This window comes from Pezoporus occidentalis, unplaced genomic scaffold (assembly GCF_034315485.1).
Source record: "Pezoporus occidentalis ecotype Australia unplaced genomic scaffold, CSIRO_AGI_Poc_V1 ctg11, whole genome shotgun sequence".
Taxonomy (NCBI): domain Eukaryota; kingdom Metazoa; phylum Chordata; class Aves; order Psittaciformes; family Psittacidae; genus Pezoporus; species Pezoporus occidentalis.
The window spans coordinates 8,422,572-8,443,063 of NW_026912886.1; the positions used below are offsets into that span (position 1 = coordinate 8,422,572).

Here is a 20,492-nt window from a genome sequence, read left to right on the forward strand (position 1 = left end):
GCGAGGTCTTGATCCAGCAAAGCATTTAAGCACCTACTGAAGTATGAACTTAAACAGTTTGCTGGAAGTAAGCCAGAGTGTTCCATATTTGCAAGACTGAAACCAACTTTGTAGTAGACCCTGTATTTATTTTGTGGGGCAGAATAAACCTTTTTTTTCTTTCAAGTACATCAGAGCAAGAATATTTTAGTTTTCTTTGAAAACACAATGTACTGAGGCAACCAAAGAGTTCTTGCCATCATTTAGTGTTTAACCTCTAAAATTAAAGGCTTGGATTTTCTCCAGAGCATTAGGATGGTATGAGTTGTGTCACTATAATTATAAGAACAGCTTCAAGTACTGGCACATGTTTATAATTTGACTTTTTCCATCACCGTTGTATTTTTTTTCACAGAGTTTGAGAAAAATCTATTTTTAGGTATATATTACCCATTTTGATTTGCAGATGATTTTCCACTTGTACTAGCTCTGATGTCTTTGTCTCTGCATGGCCCTGGGCCCCTTCATGGGGCATTCTTAGTGCGGGAAGAGAGACCTGAGGATTCTGCTATTCTCATACCCGATTGGTTTCAGCATCCTCTGCAGCTGTTCTGAGGACCAAGTGCTGTATTTCTTTAGTCTTTGTTTAGATCTGCACGTTTGAAAATGTGCATCTTAGTTTAGTTTCTCAGTGAGAGGCACTTTTCATTCTGAGCACTCAGACCTTCAGTAGATCCCTAGAAGTCAATTGCAAGGGTATGTATAAGCTGCCCCTTCCTTTTGGACGGTCAATAATGCACAATATTCTTTTTTTCAAGAATATTTTTTTTTTATCACAGTGGCAAACTTTGTGCCAATGGCTTCGCCAGTATGTACTCCTTTATGTTATTAAAAATGTGCTAAGGTGAAAGACATTGAGTAAGCTATACTGTAGATTTAAATTCTTGGTAGTCTGTGCTACATGAACTAGTAGTAACTTTTTTCTTGAGTGTGGGAATTAGCAATCTATATGAAGTATAGCAGTCAGGAAAAAGGAAAAAAGAGGTAATATGCATAGCATTGTAGTAGAATGTAGAAGCACTAAACAGGGAATTGCAGATATTTGAAGTAAAGCTACTTTTGATCAGGCTGGCGTCTTGGTTCTCTAATCTGATGGAGCATTCTGGAAAAGGACAAAACAGAAAACCTTTCTCTCCTCTCAGGAGGTTGAGCACTGGAAGGAAATTCTGCTTTAGCCAGAAGACATCTTGCCAGCCACCTTATTCTTTCCATTGTTTATGATAGGCTTTAATAAGATTCTGCAGAAAGCTATTAGTATTGTCACATTGCGTTAAATCCTCTATGCATAATAATTTTAACACCAAACGAAACAATTACATGGCTGCAGGGCAATAGCTGGAATTTTTAATGATTTATTAAGAGAAGCGTAACTATTATGTGTTAACCATACTGGAATGTAGTATTTTGTACCAAGTACTGTATTTAAAGATACATCTTAATGTATTTGTGCGGCTTGGCCCAGTTACATGTTTCTGTGGGAAATGTAGCCATATAGTTATATTATTTCCTGGCTTGCTATGTGTTAAATTTGGGATGAATCTATTAGTTTTCCCAGTTGATTGCTTACTTCCTTTTTAGAGAGAGGGACATAAATCCAAAGTATTTTCATAGTTTTCTAAAACCTAGGGTTTGCCTCATGGCCTTGACAGTGTGCATATTTATGACAAATGTTGTAATTTTCCATCCTATTAAAATTTCAACAGATAATTTCAGCAGGTACTCCTTCAGAACAAAGTTAATGCTGTTACTTGGTGTAGAGTCATTAAAAGCTCTTAAGTCTTTAATAGAATATAATACCTTTCATTCAGTCATTAAACAGCATATGAGGATTTCTTGGTCAGTTATGTGCAAGAGAGTATTTCCTGGCCAGTTAAGGACTTCTTCAGCTCCGCTTATTTCAACAGTAGCTGAAAACCAACAAAAACCCTGTGATGGTTCAATCCTAGTTAATGACTGTTGCAAGGGAAAGGCAAAACAAGTGAAACAGAAGGTCAGAGCATGTGTGCAAGTATTGGCTGGCAAAAATCCTATTGACTTGTGTTATAAAATACCCAGAGGATATATTAAAAAAAAAAATAGGGTAATTGTTTTGAGAGTTTTATCAGCTCTCTGTTGATCTGGGATATTTTTGGCAGTCCCTCATGTTCAGTAACCTTCTTTAGTGAAATATGAAAAAGCACTGTAATTTAGTGGATATGTTGTACAAAGCATTTAGTAAAAGACAGCATTTTCCTCAAGCTTTATTTTTTTATAATCCATATGAGTATGGAGCAATGTACTTTTCCTGTGCAATAAGAAGGATAAATCTTACCATACTTAAAATAAAAGTACTGGAAAATTACATGAAAGCTTGAGGCTTTTATATTTTAGAGTTTTGGAGAGCCGTAGATTTTAGATGAAACTGTAGACAGTTCATGTGCTGCGTTCATGCTTCGTTACGACAGAGCAAATTAAAAGAAAACAACATTATCTGAAAGAAATTAGAGTAACAAAGAACTCATGGGAGAACCAAATCTCAGTATTAGGTTAATAGAAAAAGTGTTTTCTCAGAGAATTTATAGGAACGTAAATTCCTCAGCAGGTAAATATTGAGTCTTTTACACCATATAACAAAATTGCAGTTTGCATGTTGAACAGTAGTTGGATATACACAGTTTGAATAGAAATCACCGTATCTGGAGGGGTTTCTTCCAAAACCTATTTGTTTGTTTGTTTTTCCCTGATTTGTCTTCCTAGAAGATTCTGTATAAGCCCACCAGAGACTTTTAGATTGTCTATAATACATAATATCAATGTTTTCATATTTATATAACAGCATATTTAGTTTTTCAATATTAAAAGAACAGTAGGCTCTAGGAAGAAGTTACAAGCAAGGAGTGTTTGTGCACAAACTGTCGTGTTTACCCAGGCAAAAAGTTCTATTGTCTAGAGCAAGCCAGTCTTGCAATAAAAGGTAATTTATTGTATATAGCTACAAACGAGAGCTGATAATACAATGCCTGATTTAAAAGTGTTTGCATGTTTAAGGATTATTTTTTCAGCCCAATAAGTCTAACACAGTCTAAGTGCGATGTCTGTGCAACTCCTTCCATGTGAGATGAAGAAATCTTTCTCATTTCACAGCTATTCTCTTGGTGCAGATTTTGGTAATGAGGAAACCCCATTAGCTCCACCAGAAGTATGACTAATTAATGGCTTTAGCTTCCAACCTGGCAGTGGATTAGTAAGGTAGTGGTGGCCACCATGGTAGGAACTGGATTTTTTTTCAGTGCCCCAAATTCTGGCTCTGGCCCTATCTAGTGAAAAGGTCCTGAACCCAGCTTCTGAATTTGGAGATAAAGGATTCTTCCTGTACAAGCAATTCCAAGCTCCCTTGGAGTATATGTCTTGTGTGATGGTAGCAATTTTGCATTTGCTTAGCTGACGTGTAAAAACTGATATTGCCACCTAAGTACACAACCCCACAGTTAGCCACGCTGCTGTTAAAGTTCAAAGCATTTAGCAGCTTAATATAATGCATGTAAATGATGCTCAGCAAACAGTCAAATAGAGATCTAAACCTCAGCAGCTGTCTCCTTTGTGCATCTATTTTCAATAATTAATTGGGTATCCTATGACTTTTATTTAGAGTGGTGATGCTAGTTTTACAACTCCTAAATTCAGTATGATCAGAACAAAAGCTTTTGTGTTCCTAAATTCGGGAATAGTAAAGCTGATCCTGATTATACCAACATGAAATAAGCTCTAGTAGTGTAAAACTTAATGACAGCCATTAGAACTTTATACCAGTTTTTACTGTCAGGAGCATAGTCAGCCTATAAACTCTAAGGAATCATACTTTACGGTATCTCTGAGCCAGGAGGTAGTCTCCTCTTTCAAAGGAAATTAGAGCTCAGAGTAAATGTCATTGAAGAAGTGTCTCCTTGGGCTAGAAATTGCAGTGTCATTAATGTTTCATAGAATCAGGGAATGGTTTGGGTTAGAAAGGACCTTAAGATCATCTCGTTCCAACCCCCTGCCGTGGGCAGGGACACTTCGCAGTAGGCTATGTTGCCCAAGGCTCTGTCCAGCCTAGCTGTGAACACTGCCAAGGATGAAGCATTTACCACTTCCTTGGGCAACCTGTTCCAGCGCCTCACCACCCTCACAGTAAAGAACTTCTTCCTTATTATCTAACCTGAGTTTCCCCTGTTAAAACCCATTATCGCTTGTCCTACTGCTCCAGTCCCTGATGAAGAGTCCCTCCCCAGCATCCCTATAGGCCCCCTTCAGATACTGGAAGCTGCTCTGAGGTCTCCAGGCAGCCTTCTCTTCTCCAGGCTGAACAGCCCCAATTTTCTCAGCCTGTCTTCATACGGGAGGTGCTCCAGTCCCCTGATCATCCCTGTGGCGCTCCTTTAGACTTGCTCCAACAGCTCATTGTCCCTCTTATGTTGAGGGCTCCAGAACTACACACAGTACTCCAAGTGAGGTCTCACGAGAGCAGAGTTAGTGGGGCAGGATCCCCTCCCTTGACCTTCTGGTCACGCTTCTTTCAATGCAGCCCAGGATACGGTTTGCACAGAACCAGGGAAGCATGTGAACAAACTTGGTTATGGTCACTGGTTCTGCTCCTAGGTGTGGGTGTGTGTTAGGTTTTCTGTATGAAACAGTGTCTGCAGATCCTGTGGCCGGCTCTGTGGAGTTGCATCCATATGTCACTGTAAATGTGGAATTAGAATTGGAGTCAGGTGTTACTCTGCAGAGCTGTTTTGTAGCCAGTTGGCCTCCAGCCTTTACTATTGCATAGGGATATTCCACTGCAGGTGCATTTGTGTTTGAGCTTTATGAAGTCCCTGTCAGCCCATTTTTTTCCCCAGCCTGTCAAGGCCCTTCTGAGGTGCGGTCCCACCATCCGGTGTATCAGCTGTGCTCCCCAAGCTGGTGTCTTCCAGGCTGTCAGGGAGTGTACTCTGTGCTGTCATCCAAGTTAATTAACTTACTCCACTATTGTCTGCAAATGGTAGGTGCAGAATCTCTCTCTCCGAAAGCTGATGCGTAGAAGTCTGGGTTGTCTGTGACCTTCTGTATGTACATTAGATGCTTTTCTTACTCCCTTCTGCTTCAGGGAGTCCAGTGATCCCCTTGCAAGGAGTGACTCAGTGTTGCTGCAAACAGTTTCTCCCTCTGAGTAGGATCACATTTTACCCATTCCAAACACAGTGAAGAGTGTGGCAACATTTCAGAAGAGAAACCGAAGCTAAACACGGGCGGCAGTGTTGGGGCAGATATGCAGAGAGGCTGAGCAGGCTGCAGCCCAGTCTGTTGGCATTGGGAGTGCACCAGCCAAGTGCAAATGCCTGGATTAGCAGCTGCAATCCTGGCAAAACCAACAGCAACACCAGAGTAAGCCTCAGGTTTAGGCTGTTACTCAAGGGAGGTGTGTATGACCATGTATGGCCATCAGTAAGCCAGGGAGAGCTAAGGGATGCTAATGCATAAATAGTGTGTGCCAAATGATATTTACTGAAAGCATATCAACTTACAGGGTATCTGATGAGAAACTGTATTTTTTAAGTGTATCTTCAGCCTTCCAGTGAGTTAGTGGAGGTTTTTTCCTCTCTGGCATTACTGTTAGTGTGTGAACTTTCTACTCACCCACTTGTGTTTCTCGTTATAACATTCAGATCTATTCTTTCTAAGTGTGGGACATTTCGTTATTTTAGTCATTTGGTGCAGTGATTTATTATCAATTATGTTTTCACAGTTGAGCAATCATGTTACTTCATTTCATTTATACTTCGCCAACATATAAATGGATTATGCGTAATGAGTTGCTACTGAATGTGAATTTTGCAACTTCAGCCTGAGAAGGACAATTCCCCTGCTGCACTCAGCCTTGAAAAGGGATCACCATGAGAGGTTTCAGGAAACCACAGATCTGTTCATTGCCTGCTGGAGAAAGAAAACACATGTGAGACTGTGGAAAATGGCATTGATTATTTTGGGAATTAACGTTGCACAGGAAGGAGACGTTAGCTGCCAGTGTAAAAAGAAGCTGCACGATTTCTGATAGGCAGCTTTTCATGTACCTTTGTCCATCTGTGCTCAAGGACCCCTCAGATGTGCTTGGGCAGTGTCTCCCAGGTTGCTTTTCTGCTGTGATGTGTTAGAGCAGCAAGGTGATGACCCACAGGAGCTCACTGGTACTTGAGCTTCTCCATCTCTGTTTTATCTGCTTTTGTGCTTGTTCTGTCAGTGCTCTGGAAGAGAAATAATCTTGACAAGTTTGTGGGCTGCTTGGTACATTAAGCATAAAGATTGCAAATCTTACCATAAAGCCGATAGAAATAATTAGCAGGATGGTTCTCTTTGAACTCGTGCTTTCCCTGAAGCAGGTCTGTTCTTTTGCTGTGTGGTAGCAGTGGTACTGATGCAAGGTCAGCTGCCACTGAGCTCCCGGCTCTGCTTTCATCAGCTCATCACTGTTTTTTGGCAGGATAGCGTGCTCCCTCCACACCTGCGTGGTGCAGGCTGTGACTGAGAAGAGGGAAGCGTTGCACTGCAAGGAGCTGTGACCCATTTTCAGGTTATGCAAGTCTCCCAGGCCCTTTTAGCTCAGTGAGATGAATCCCCTTTTAGAAGGTGCTGAGAAGCAATAAAATGCTTTGTCGGGACAGGTTTGGGAAGTATCAGAAGTCAGTGAGCTAGGCCTGGAATTTTACGTTATCTTGTGATAGATTAAGTGATAAAAGTCAATTAAAATGAAAAAATCATACTATTTCTGTAGGAATTATACTAGGAATTTAATGTTTGCTAAATGTGTGTGAAACCACTTCTGCCGCAGTGGAATGATGCTTTCAGAGGCTGCTTCATGCTGGGTGAGGATCTGGCTTTCTTTGTGCTGTTGTAGTGCAGGTACTGTGCACTGCAAGAAGCAAATAGCTGAGTTCTGCTCAAGTGTTTTATTCCCAGCCATGATTTACTCAGTGAGGACCAAGCTAAGGTCTGACAGCCTGGAGCTGTTACACAAAAGCTGAATAACATTTCAGCCATTTTAGGATGGTTTGCTGAAACCCTCTATTTAAACCTGGTGCTTTGAGGTTTTGAAGAATGCGTGGCATTTTTGTTTTCAGCATCATAAAGATGCTCAGTCACTCAGGTGGGTCACCGTGCAGCATTTTTCACAGTTCTATTCCTTGTACAGAACCGCACACAACTAACTCCCAGCTGCAGGAATGGGAGTTGTATCCCTGAACTCAATGGCGTATGCAGCCAGAAGGTACTCAGAAATACAGAGCTGGAGGGACATACCTGAAAGGAATACTCTGGATTTACCTGCAGTCAGACTCCTGTCCATATGACTGAAGTCTGCAGTGAAGGTCATGCCTTTACAGTACAAACCTTTTAAGCCTGAGAAATCATTTTTTGCTTGCCTGTTGTGAATTCCTATCAGGTATCTCTGTCTCTCTTGAAATGAGTGCTTCACTTCTAAGACTAAGGTAACTCTTGTGCTGTTTTCTCAGATGATTGCTGCATATGTTCTAATCTGGAGTAAATTCTGTGATTTAGAGATATTTATTCTGCAGTTAAGTAATCATGCAATTTATTTTTTTTTTTGTTAAATTTATCTTTTTACAGTTGTTCAGTGAAAAAATAAGTGGAGCAGAAGGAACAAAGTTAGATGAAGAATTTCAAGAGATGGAAAGGGTAAGGAAGTAACTTTGTTTTTTAATAATAAACTATTGCAGAATCAAAAACATATCAAGTGATAGAGTGGTATTGTAGATTTACCTGGAAGGGAAACCCCACCATAGGCTTCCAAACAGAAACGTGTAAGTGCAGATCTGTTCTCGAGCCTTGTCAACTCAGCTGTGGGGAGAAGAGGCACCCACAAGGGCTGATTGAGCAGAGGAAGCAGGTTCCACTGCATCTCTCGACAGTGAAGAGAAACTCCTTCAGGAATGGTGCAGAGCATCGGGAGGGACCTCTCTTCTTTGTGTGGGAGATCGGAGAGAGAGAGAAGTCTTCAGTGTTTAGTGAGTCTTTAAATATCACGAAGCCTTCCCATCTGATACTATTCATGATAAAAATCTATTCTCAGAGTCACATTTTCTCTTGATACAGAATTAGATGTCTTAGTTTAAATCCATGTTCAGAAACTTACATGACTTGTGGAAATTGAGATGTTTGCTATCCACTTACTAATTGTGTTGCAAATTAAACATTATTGCTAATTTCTGCTTTTTCAGCTTTTATGGGCTTTTTCTTTTGATTGTCCTTTCTGTGTATTTTTTAATGCTCTTCATAGACCTAGGTTACAGCTTTTATTATTGGTAGGTTGAGGAAAAAGTCTTGTGTGTTTTGTTTGGGTTTGGGTTTTGTTTTTTTCTCCAATATGCACTTCTGAATGTATGATCTAAGCAGGTTTCTACATTTCATTTTCTTCAGCTACAGAATAATTGTTTCCTTTCTCTGCATTATGAGGGGAGAAAAATCGTGTAGGCCTTCAGGGAGAAAAAGGGAAACAAACCAGAAATGTGATTTTTATTGCATTTTAGAAACTATTAATGTGAGAATAGTGTGAACTACTGCTTTGAATGGTCCTGACCCCAAATTGGTGAGGGATATGTTCACTCTTTTTCACCTGTGGAGAAAAGCAGTCTTGGTAACAACTGTTGGGCTGGCAGGAAAATCAGAGTTTAAGAGTGTGTAAGCAGTAGTCAAGACTGATGGACTAGGAAGGCAAGTCCACATTCTGATGTAAATCTCGCCTTTGCAGTTCTGCCTGCCAGTTAATGTTTTTTTTGGTAAAATCATGTCTTAACTATGACATGGCTATTATAAACTACAATATTTGCTCTATTTTAAATAAAGTTTAGTTATCAGCTAGAATAGTATATTATGTCTACTAAAATTGTAAACTTTCTAGTAATCAGTTTGCTTTTTGCTAACTGTGTTACTTTCCTTTTTCAGAAAATTGATGTTACAAATAAAGCTGTAACAGAACTTCTGTCCAAATCCACAGAGTATCTTCAGCCAAATCCAGGTAGGATAGGAACAATAGCTGTTAGATTTCTCTGAACATTGTCTTCTTACTTGGAAATTAATCGTAGGTAAATAGAAGCTAATTAGGTCATCGTTGTGAGGTTTTTGGGTGTCATAGAGAACTTTACCTGCGTGTGCAATGAAGTTACGACATTTATAGGTGGTAAGGTTGATCTGGGATACATTCAACTTGCAGCATACAGTGCGTGTGTAGGTTGTGCATGCATGACATGTTGTGGACAGCTTGGGCCTGTGGTACAACCGTGTGTTCATATTTGTGCTGGATTTCCAGCAGTGGGATACAGATTCCTAAAGCAAAGAGAATGCCAACATATTTTAGCAGAGACATAAAACTGCTGTTGTGAATTTAACTCATAGGCTGCTGCCGTTGGAGGCACTGGGGGCTATACAACCATGGGGAAGAGGGCTGTTACATGCTTGCCAGGTATTCAAATGAGGTTTTGCATTTTCTGGACACTGCTAGGTCTCAGTGGATTTTGGATCATCAGTTAACAGGTTTATCAAATCTTGTTTTAAGAAACAAGAAATGTGACACATTTCCATTTGCAGTCAGTCACAAAGTTTATCTGTTATGACCTTGATTCGCTCTCCAAACTATCTGTTAGTCATCCACACCAGTGATTTTGGAGATAGCCATCTCTTGGGGGTACCTTTGGAGATGCACACCCCTGAAGAAGTTTAACGGGTTGTATTTTCATATGGATGGTAGGCTTCAGTCCTTTACCAATGTCCAGATGGCATGTTCAAGATGAAGCTAGTCACTGTGGTCCACAGGAATGCCCAGCCCATGTCTGCTACTGTGTTGAAGAGGCTGTTGAGTGACCATAGTAAGGAGTAGATTGGAAAAACTCTTCAAGAACAAATGCGTGTTTTTGTCCTGATACATGCAAGATAACAATAAATTAATTTTCACCTTTGCTTGTTAAATGATTTATTGCTTTAAATACATTAGTTTAAAATCTATTTTATAACTGTTTTTGGTTTGTTTGGGTTTTTTTTTATGTCTTTCTTAGCATACAGAGCCAAGCTGGGAATGCTGAACACTATGTCAAAGATCAGAGGACAAGTTAAAACTACAGGCTATCCCCAGACAGAGGGACTCCTAGGAGACTGCATGATACGGTATGGCAGAGAGCTTGGCGATGATTCTATGTTTGGTGAGTTTGTGTATCTCCTCTGTGAATATTTCAGCATGAAGTTCTTTGCAGGATATTACTCAGTGACATAACCTATGTAAATAGCTATTACAGGTAAGAGGGAAAGTTAAGTACTGTGATCAAGGGGTGATTGATATAATTAGCAAAACGCTGCTGCATATTTGTCCCCCTCTTTTGCAGGTGGATTTCATAACACTATTACTGATGCTGTCTGATGATTCATATTATTACCGTGACCTTTTTAGTTTCTAAGTTGCCATACCTAAATAATTCAAGATGATTCTTAGATGTACTATATTTCTTTTAACCTTTAACTAAAAATGATTCTGTGCTTTGGAGTAGTGCATCTCAAATACGTATTTTCTTGCTTTCATGAAAATGCACTCTAGCTTGGCCATGCTGCAATTCTCAAGCTATGCTGGCACTTCACAGCCAAAATCTTGATAGAGGCCTTGCTTGCTGAGCATGCAGTGTGTGGGCTTGACTGGAATGAGTTTGAAGAATTGTCAGAGAACTACTAAGTGGCTGCTTTTTGATATGGCTGGGATTAAAAGAGAATCGAGGAGAAAGACATGAGGAAAGGAGAATCCTGGTTTGGGGGAAAAGAGAGGTACAGGCCTCGAAGAGAGTGTTATGGGCTGGGACTACATGCAGAAGCCAATGCAAAACTGGCTGGCTTTGTTATGTGCTGTTGTTTATATCTGCAGTTTTACACACAGTGGTTGCCTTGAAATAGTAACAGCTATGTAGGTGTGTGGACCTTGCACTTGAATACAAGTAGGTGCTGCATAGGGAAAGGTGCTGCTGAAAGCCAAAGACTCACTTATTCTCACGAAGAGTGAAGTGGCACAAGTCATCTGTAAGCTGGATGCATTTGTGCATTTTGCAGATGCAGTGGGGATACTAAATCAAACTAGGAAAGTGGAAAGAACATTTCAAACACTCTCCTGCCTACTGATGCTCACATGCTTAATAAGGTATACAGATATGTTAAATAGGTGGTTTTAAAGAAGCACCAAAGGTGCTTTTGCCAAAAGGAGGTTTGGAAAAAATGCATGCTGTGTGGTAGGAAGCTGTGAAACAGGATTTTTGTGCTTAAAAACTTGAGTAAGCTTTTTGTGTATTTAATAATATCACTATAACGTTGTACAAATTAATCAGCTTGGTTTGCAGTTCTCAAAGTGGAGGAGGTTTGCAACCTATGCAAATACAGTAGGGAAAATAGTATTACTTTTTTTTGCTGATGCCCTTTGGGGAGGGGAAAAAAGTTACTTTGGAAGGAAAATTCTTCAGTCCTAGTTTTCTGCAGAGGACAAGCACGGGGACAATGCAAGCGAAGCAGGTACATAGCTTGCATTACTTTTTTTTTCTCTTCAAGGGCCCGCAGCAGATACAAAGATACCTATTTGAAATAACTGTTTCATAAGACACATTTTCTGGTTTTACATGTATTGAGATGTAAGTAGCATATTCTTTGCCATAGGCCTTGCTCTGCTGGATGCTGGTGAGAGCATGAAGCAAATGGCAGAGGTGAAGGACTCACTTGATATTAATGTCAAACAAAATTTTATTGATCCTCTACAGTTACTGCAAGACAAAGATTTAAAAGAAATTGGGGTAAGTTTTCCAAGGTAAAGCTTGGTATTGACTTATCAATAATCAGAGTCAGTCAGACTCTAGTTCCCTGAGATATTTTTCTTGAAAGCAATAAGGTGAATAAATTTCAGTGCATTTAAGTTTGTCTCTTTAGCAAAATAGTGATGAAATCTGCTTTAAAGCAATGCCTGGCTATTTCCCAGGTATCTAACTTACTCAATTTGCTGTATTGCTTGTACGTTCAGTACAAGAAGGATAGTGGAGAAAATGATGTTCTTTATTTTTATGCTATTATATTTTAAACATTTTTATTAATTTTTATGAGCACGTGAATGGGTTGTGATTCTTATGAACATGTGAGTGGGCTGAGATTTACTGCAGCTGATTATCCTGTCTTGCCACCTCTGTCAGCCTAAAGCTGTTTATGACAGAGGATGAACAGAGCTATTGAAAATGGCTATTCAGGGCAATCACAGAATGATCTGAAAAATGCCATAAAATGATGAAGTGCCATATGCCACTATAGGAAAAATACATAAAGCTGAGGAACACATTTTTAACCTTTAGAGTTCAGTTTTTCGGTGCGTTTGTTTACAATGTGCCAATTCAAAGAAAACCAGGCAGTCTTTGCCTGAGTTTGTTGATTCCAATAGACTTGGGTAATAAGCAAGTGAAAACCCTGATGAAATGCAGAAATTAAAGTTATTTTTTTGTTTACAGATAAATGGCTGTGGAAAGCATAGCAAAAAAGATACTAACAATGTCTTGATATCTCTAGCTGTCTCCTATGACACATAACTGTTTTCAGTTGTAGTTCTTCTGAACCGATGAAAGAAATGGGTCGATGTTAGCTTTAATGAGTGTTTTGTATCGTCACTTTGAGTCCATTCTGTAAGACTGCCAGCAAAATGATTTTTGGCAACAGAAAAGCTTGTCTAGTTACATCAGATAGAAGTGTCAGATTGGCACCTAACAAAGGAATAGAAGATTTGTTGTAGTACTGCCTATGGAATTAGAGAGGAAAATAACCCTTTAACTTTTAGCTGTTGTATTGCAAGTAATCCAAGAGGCAGAATTGAATTAAATGAAGCATATGGGGCCACACACATATTTAGATTGGATCCTGCTTCTCATTTAGAGAATCTGAGGCGTTGCACATTTAGAGAAGTCCATGAGTTGGATGCCCAAGTTCAGCAAATCAAGATAGCCAATTCCCCAAGTGTTCACAGACAGATGGTTATTGAAAATTTCATTTATAGACGCAGTCCTAGACTTACCTGAGGCAGCCTTAGATCAAAGGGATGGACTGTAATCTCTGAGATATGCAAGGATAGTATATCTTCAATGCTGTATATATTTGCATTCATAACTGAAATTTCCTTAAATAATGTGTTTGTTTGGACTTGTCCCATTTGGAACTTTTCAAAATTTTCTGTCTTACTTAGCATCACTTGAAGAAATTAGAAGGACGCCGTTTGGATTACGATTATAAGAAGAAGCGTTTTGGAAAGATACCAGATGAAGAAGTTAAGCAAGCAGTAGAAAAGTTTGAAGAGTCGAAGGAACTGGCTGAAAGAAGCATGTTCAATTTCTTAGAAAATGATGTAAGTCTGTCCTGCATTTTTGTTTGCTGCAGTACATCCAGCAGGGCAATGTGTGTGGGATTGGATAAAGCCTGTCCCATCCTTCATACGAGGTAAGGTCTGAAAGCAGAAAGTGTGCCTCTTTGCTCTTTTAATCTCTGTCAGAGAAGAACGTAATGCACAGCAGTAAATGGGAGAACTCAAGAACTCGGGAATTTCTCCTGGAGATGTAATGGCTCAGAAAAGGTTGTCACAGAGGCTGTAAGTAGTTTTATAATCTATGAGCAATGAACTATCTGAGAGTAGAACACAGTTTGATCATGGGAGGGAGAAGGTTGGGAAATTAACGTAGTCATAGACCTGCTGCTGAAACTATGAGCAAGGCTATGTACCCTGCACTTTCTGAGCTGCAGCTCACTTACAGTCAAAACTTTGCTGCTGATCTGAAGTGTCTGAAATATTTCACTTGTGAAAATCATTATCATTACTATTTGGCTCAGAAAATTACTCCATGGAGTTGATCTGTGGTGTGGGCTCAGGTGCCTGGACTTTGGCTCAGAGTCCAAGTCCATCATGAGATTTTCTAAGGAGTGGCTGTGGTCGTTCCTGGTAATCCTCTCTTCTCTCCACACACAGAGGTATAGCAGGATATGGTTTCTCCTGTGTAATCATAGAACTGTGATCAAAGAATCAAAGAGAACTGGACCTGTTTGGGCCTGTTCCATGGTTTTCCCTTCCCCTGTATGTGCAGTATCACAGAAAACAAACTAAGTTGTGCTGTTTTCTGTGAGCAAACTGCAACAAGGGGGAGCAGTTAGTGGGAGTATTTAACTGCAAGCAACTTCTCCCTCTATGTGCAACTGTGTCATGGCCAGTTATAAACTGGCCTGTAGCTCTGGAGCCGTTAGTGGGTGGAACATGTTTCTAACAGCGGGTTCTAGAACAGTTTGAATCTTCTACCAGTGCAAGTTACATGAGGGCAGCACACTGTTCCACTCTAGGCCTCCATGAGTTGCCTGGTTGCAGTGATAAGTGTTTTATAATTCTGGCTTGCATAAGCAGCTGAGAAATGTTTCAGAGAGAGTTTATCATTAGTCAAATGCAAACTGAGCACCAAACTAAGGATAAACCAGTGTATGGATTAAAATGGTTTAGTTGGGTCACTGGACAGATGAGTTATACTTTCTAGTATAACTAATTGTACCACTTGGAGGGGATGAACTGGATGTCCCTTTGGTGTTTTCCCCATACTCACTTTCTGTTGTGTCCCTTTGAAGAAAACTCTGTGCTCCTACCCATCTGTATTCCATGCTGACCCTGTCTGTCTGTCCTCATTCTTCTCATTACAGCCTTGCTGCCTAACCCCAGTTTGTCTAACTGGGTCTGCAGAGATCTTAACTGCTTCCTTCCTATCCTTGCCAATTCTCCACATCTCCCTTTCTTAGTGTCTTTGCCCTGCAGTGTCTGTGCTCTGAGCTCTGGTTCCCAGCCACCTTGCCAGGTGCCTTTCCCAGGCTCAGTCCTGATCCACATCTCTTTCTCAGGTTTTTGCAGAGCTAGTTCCAGACCTCCCATGAAGACACTGTTGCATACACTTCTTATCAGATCCATCTTCCTGCCTTTCCCACTCAGCCAGTCCCAGGCTCCTCTTGTGAAGTGGCGTTTAGTCCCTCAGCTTTCTCTGGCTCTTTCCCAGTGTCTCTTTCTTCTGTCTTCTCCTAATCCACAATTCCATGTCCCTCCTGGCTTTTAGTATCTTCTTTGGACAGTCCTTGTCTATCCGTTTTCTCTGACCACCCCATCCAGACCCCAGGTGCTTTGTGCATCGTCCTCAGCTGGTTTACATTACTCTCTTCTGACTGTGATGGAATTATATCAGCTGTTGATTTGGTTCTGTGCATTTCATTTCTGGATGCTATGTGACAGTGTTTGGCTCTCGGAGTCCTGGCAGAATTAGCACAGAATTGCCATGGGTCCATAAAACATTTGCAGGCATTTTACTTGGATATCTTATTGTGATCCAGTGTCTGGAGATATGATGGAATGGAAACATGTTAGACTTCCTGGGCTCTGTCTTCTTAATGTTGTCTTAAAAGGACAAAAAATATGTTACTGCACCATCCCCAGTACAGCTTGAACTTTTCAGTTTGTGTGAGGGGAATAAGATTATTTGTTACCTCATAACTGAAAATATTTTGATTTCTCCTTCACATTCTCTCTTTCCTCGGCATTCATATTTTTGAATGATTGGCTGATACTTTTCAAATCCAAGTAGATAAATCATGTTTCATTTATTGGTTTATAAATGCTGCCATCTAGTGAGGTAAGTCCAGATCATTTGAGAACCATAGTTTGTAAACATTGCTAATAAACACTAATAGGTCTGAGTCATAAGAGCTCTCAGAGTGTAATTTCCTCCAACATTGCTGATCAGAAAAGCCCCACTTTCACCTGCTAAGGGGTCATGTCCTTTTAAATGTTTCAGGTTTGGGTGTTGACAGACAGCTGGCTTGGAAGTTGAAAGCAGAGGGGATTTGCACATTGTGAAAGGAAATGACTCAAGGACCCAGCCCTGAGTTAGTGAACTAGAAGTTACACCTCAGTTTTGTTCAGTTTCCAACTGGCAATTTCTTTGATAGAATCACATATGCTCTTTTTCAATAGCCTCCAGAAGGTATCATGGTCTTCTGAGAATACTAGGTCTGTTTGTTTATCCTTCAGCTAAATGTACTGCAGGTTCCTTACAGCTATTTTCCTTTCTGTATTTCAGGTAGAACAAGTTAGCCAGTTGGCTGTGTTCGTAGAAGCAGCCCTAGATTACCATAAACAATCCACAGAAATTTTGGAAGATCTGCAGAACAAGCTGCAAAACCGGTGAGACTGAACCCATCCAAGAATTTTGGACCTCTTTTGTAGCTGAGGTTCATGAATATGAGAAGTCACTGAAGAAACAGATCTTGTAGCACCATCTCACAGATGCACGTTTGCTGTGTTCTGTGCCTTATTGGACTTCATTGTATTAAATCGTTGCCACCTGGCAACCTCTTGTTGCACTGTGAGCCTTTAATGTAATGCAGAACTTGCCCAGAAAGCTTTGAGTGTGTGCAAAATCTCTCTCTCACATCTGTGGAGGTTAATCAGGACAGCCTCCGTTTGTTTGTGAGTTTATTTAAACTTGCATATTTCGAGATGTGTTTTGGAGGCTTTGCTGGGGAGTTGGCCTATTTTCAGTGTGATGAAGGGGTATAACAAAATTCTGCCAGCAGAGTAAGGAAATAGCCAGCTGGCGAGGAACATAGCTGTGGTGTAATGAACTTATGGAAGTCCCAGATACTTGGTGTCATCCTAACAGAAGAGGAGAAAATACTGTTGTCATCAACTTGTTACACTTGGTGAACAAGAGACCTAAATGACTTCAGTGTCACCACAGTGTAGGCTAACATAACAGTTGTGGAGCCAAGATAACCATTTGTGGCATTCCTGGTATCAGAGTGGATGTGGTGGCTCTGAGTATTAGCATAGGGATTAGCATAAGTGTAGCTGTGTCTGTAGATACTCTGCACCATCCATCCCAGCTGGAGGGGCTAGTGGGACCAGGAGGTCTCAGCTGGGCCACATGAACATGCAGAAAGAGGTATTGAGACAGTTGTGCTGACCAAGTGGTTGTTTCCCATTTTCTCTAGTAAAAAGGCAATGTGTGAGATGCAGTCCCTGGGCCTCTGTCCTGGCTGGGTTTCTGTGTATGTCATTCACAGTTGAGCTTTCCAGAGACCTCATTCCTGGAACTTCTGCTGAACTCAGTGGCAGCTGTGGATGCTCAGCACTCCTCAGACTCAGGCTGTTAAGCTTTATGCCTCTGTCAGCAGGACCAAAGCATTAAATAAAATAGGGACTTGCTGAAATTCAAATACTGCATGAGAATTGAGCAGCTTTTAATGAATAAACCTTCCCACCCCCTACCCCAAGCGTAAGATCAAAAACAGCAGAAAGTTGCAGGCCTTTTCCCCACCTTTCAAACACCAAAGCACTGAACTTGAGTTTATGCTCTGAAATTACTTCTACCTTCAAGGTAAGTCTCTTGCCATTCTTCTCTGTGTTCCAGAATAAATGTAGCGTCTAGTCGGCCTAAACGTGAATTTAAGCCAAAGCCTGTAATAACTACAACTCTGGAAATTGGTGATAATCAGCAGCACAATGGGATTGCCTATAGTTCGTCCATAAAATCATCAGGTAAGTCTATGGCCACAGAATTAACATGTCTACGGATGTCTGTGAAATTGTTCCTCAAGATATTCCTTGTACCATGAGAACAGCGGAGCCATGAGGCATCAGTATCCATGGATCTGACTTCAGTTTGTTTCCCAGATTTGGAAATGGAATTGTGAAACAGGTTCCTCTCAACACTCTCTCACCCCTCTGAAGCTGAGTTGTGGCATTCTGCTTGGTCTTCCAGGTTCTCTGCGTTGCCACTGAGGGTGGGAGGAGGGAGAGGGTGTGAGGCACTTGCAGAAAACACTTATTTCTTGCAGACAGGCACATAAGGTGGGTGTGTTCAGCACTGTCTGGAATACCTCCAGATGCTAATTTCTCTCCATGGTCTGAGACCAGAAATGATCAGTTTGGGATCTTTAGTATTAGCCATGTAAAATTCAGTGAGGTGACTCCCACCCTTACTGATTTTTATTTACATGTTTTACTGTCCCCTGAAGCATGCACTGAAATGTGTGCATTTATGAACTGAAGTACTGTTCGTACTGCTATGAACTGGGTACCTGGTGTTGTGGGAGTAGGATCCTTCCCTTTGATTAGGTTCCAATTACACACAAAAAAAATAAAAAATATATCAGCTGTTGAAAGCCCTTGAAAGCTGTGTGAATGGTAATAATTTGTCAGGTTACACCACTCAGTGAAACAGCTTTTCCTCATCTCATGAACAGAAGTGTTTTGCCCTATCTCGTTAATGGCTATAGTGCTTCACTCAGTGCTGTTGGAGTGGAAAAGAAATTAAACAACCATGAAAGAGACGAAAAGGAGAAATAGGATGTATGTAATAATTGTTGCTATGCTTGGTGTTGCTAACAGTATCAGAAAGGCCATGTATCAGGTTGTTTTCCTCCTTAAGAAGCTCTGGATGCTGTGCTTACCTCCCAGCAGGTACAGCCATCAGTGACATCATTTCTCTCTTTTTCCTCTTCCTGTTTGAAAGTTATCCATATGGATTTCTGTGGCGCTGCAGAGGGGTCAATATGCCCTGCTTGTAAATTGGGAAACCTTTCTGTTCCTGTTTAAAATCAGGATCATGAAATGGATTAGATTTATGGTCTGTGACTTACAAATGTGAACCAGGCGACTCCTTAAGCAAAACTGCTAAATGTTTTAAGGTCCCCACGTGATAGGGGGGATAACATCATGATTATCCTCTTCTTTCATTTAGAAAACTGACCTCTTCATCCTACATGAACAAGCACTTTCATTCTTAATTTCCTCTGTTTACACATTGACCCTATCAAAATGTAGACCTTTATTTTCTCTGATACTGTCACTCAAGGTGAGTAGTGTCTTAGTACAGGAGATCCATGGAAATCAACAGGGCAGTTCAAATTACACTGTGTTACGTTCAGCACAACTACCATAGCCCAGTTCTGAGTGTTGAAATGGTTTTTCCTGTGTTTCACCATAGCTTTTCAAGTTAAGTATCAGCTTCTTGGAACAGAAATAGTATTTTCCTTTGTATGGTCCCTAACACATGGGCATTATTTACTCCTAATGACTTCTACACATTTGCAGGGCTAGATTCACAAAACCCTGGTTTTAATGTTGTGAATTATTTAGTTGCTTTGATTAAGCACAGATAAGAAATCTGTGATTTTGTTCTAATTCAGTGTTAATCTCATTAATCAGCTGCAGCTATGAGCATCATCTGGTTCATTTCAGAGCTCTCTTTAAATGCTGCATTGCATCATGCCTTTCTTTTTGTTGGTCAGGTTTGAGTATGATATGGAATACATGGATATGGTTGCCATGTGCTGGAATACAGCATAAGCATCTAAGTGTTTATTCACTTCAGCTGTGATGGAGAGACTTGGATTAATTATCTTAGCAAGCTTCCTGTTTGTGACTATTGCAGTGTTATTTTGCAACCATAATATACACAACATGGCATAGAAGACGGTGTAAATGCAGGTAGAGACAGTAACTCCGTTTGGGGAAAACAAACAAACCAACATTGAATAGCATTCTGGTTTCATCCTGTAACACTCCAGAAATCACAGACAGCTCCTTGCTTAATCTGGTTTTGTGCTGTCCGGGTTTGAGTGGTCTGGAGATTAATGACAAGTCATCTTTGAATGTGACAGTGAAGCCTGCCAGGTTAACTCCACAACTGGAGAAATTAAGGAGGTGTGCATGGTGCTGCAAATCAACATAAACCCTGTTTGCAGGGGAAAAAAAAGAGAATGCAGTTTCTTTCGCTTAAGTCTCTGTAACAGGAAAGGATGTGTGAGTATTCAGCAGACAGGAAAAGCCGGGATCATGTCACAAATTCTGTGATGCTAAACAGTGTGTGTTGCAGCCTGTCAGACAGTGCTGCCCCCATTACCTATGTCAGGGGAGCTTTGTCTCATTGGATTATACAGTAGCAGCAGCTGCTTGACTCTAATGAAGACTTTGACTGATCCTACAGCCTGGAGTGAAACCAGTTGTACTGGCTGTGACCATTATTTAAAAGCCTTTCCAGGCTGCCAAATGTTTCAGTTCTTTGGAGCTTAAAATGAACCAAATGTGATCCATCTCCTATCAGGTACCTCACTGTCAGAAATTAACTAACTTGCAAAAATAAATTAGCCCCATCGGAGCAGCTGGTGAAAGGCAAGGAACTTTGTCAGTTTTTCATAGCCTTCTGCTGTTGACAGTTCCAGTGGGCTGGTACCAGCCCTACCTTGGCAAAGACTGAAAATAGCTCAGCTATTTTTGAGCGCAGTCAGTCTGGGTTTGCTGGGTAACTGTGGCTCATCAGCTTGCTTTTCTTCTCAGACTGTCCCAGCAAAAATATGTCCAGAACCAAGCTTTC

The 20,492-nt window shown here is 40.6% G+C and overlaps 1 protein-coding gene across 1 annotated transcript in view; it reads left to right on the top strand.

Annotated features, from left to right (window-relative positions):
* SH3GL3 (SH3 domain containing GRB2 like 3, endophilin A3) overlaps positions 1-20,492 on the top strand; it is a 49,796-nt gene that overhangs the window by 27,236 nt on the left and 2,068 nt on the right. Inside the window, exons 2-8 of the mRNA XM_062629915.1 lie at positions 7,660-7,728; positions 8,995-9,067; positions 10,101-10,244; positions 11,728-11,861; positions 13,286-13,444; positions 16,194-16,297; positions 17,526-17,653. Of these exons, the coding sequence (XP_062485899.1) occupies positions 7,660-7,728; positions 8,995-9,067; positions 10,101-10,244; positions 11,728-11,861; positions 13,286-13,444; positions 16,194-16,297; positions 17,526-17,653 (811 nt within the window). The remainder of the gene's footprint in view (positions 1-7,659; positions 7,729-8,994; positions 9,068-10,100; positions 10,245-11,727; positions 11,862-13,285; positions 13,445-16,193; positions 16,298-17,525; positions 17,654-20,492) is intronic.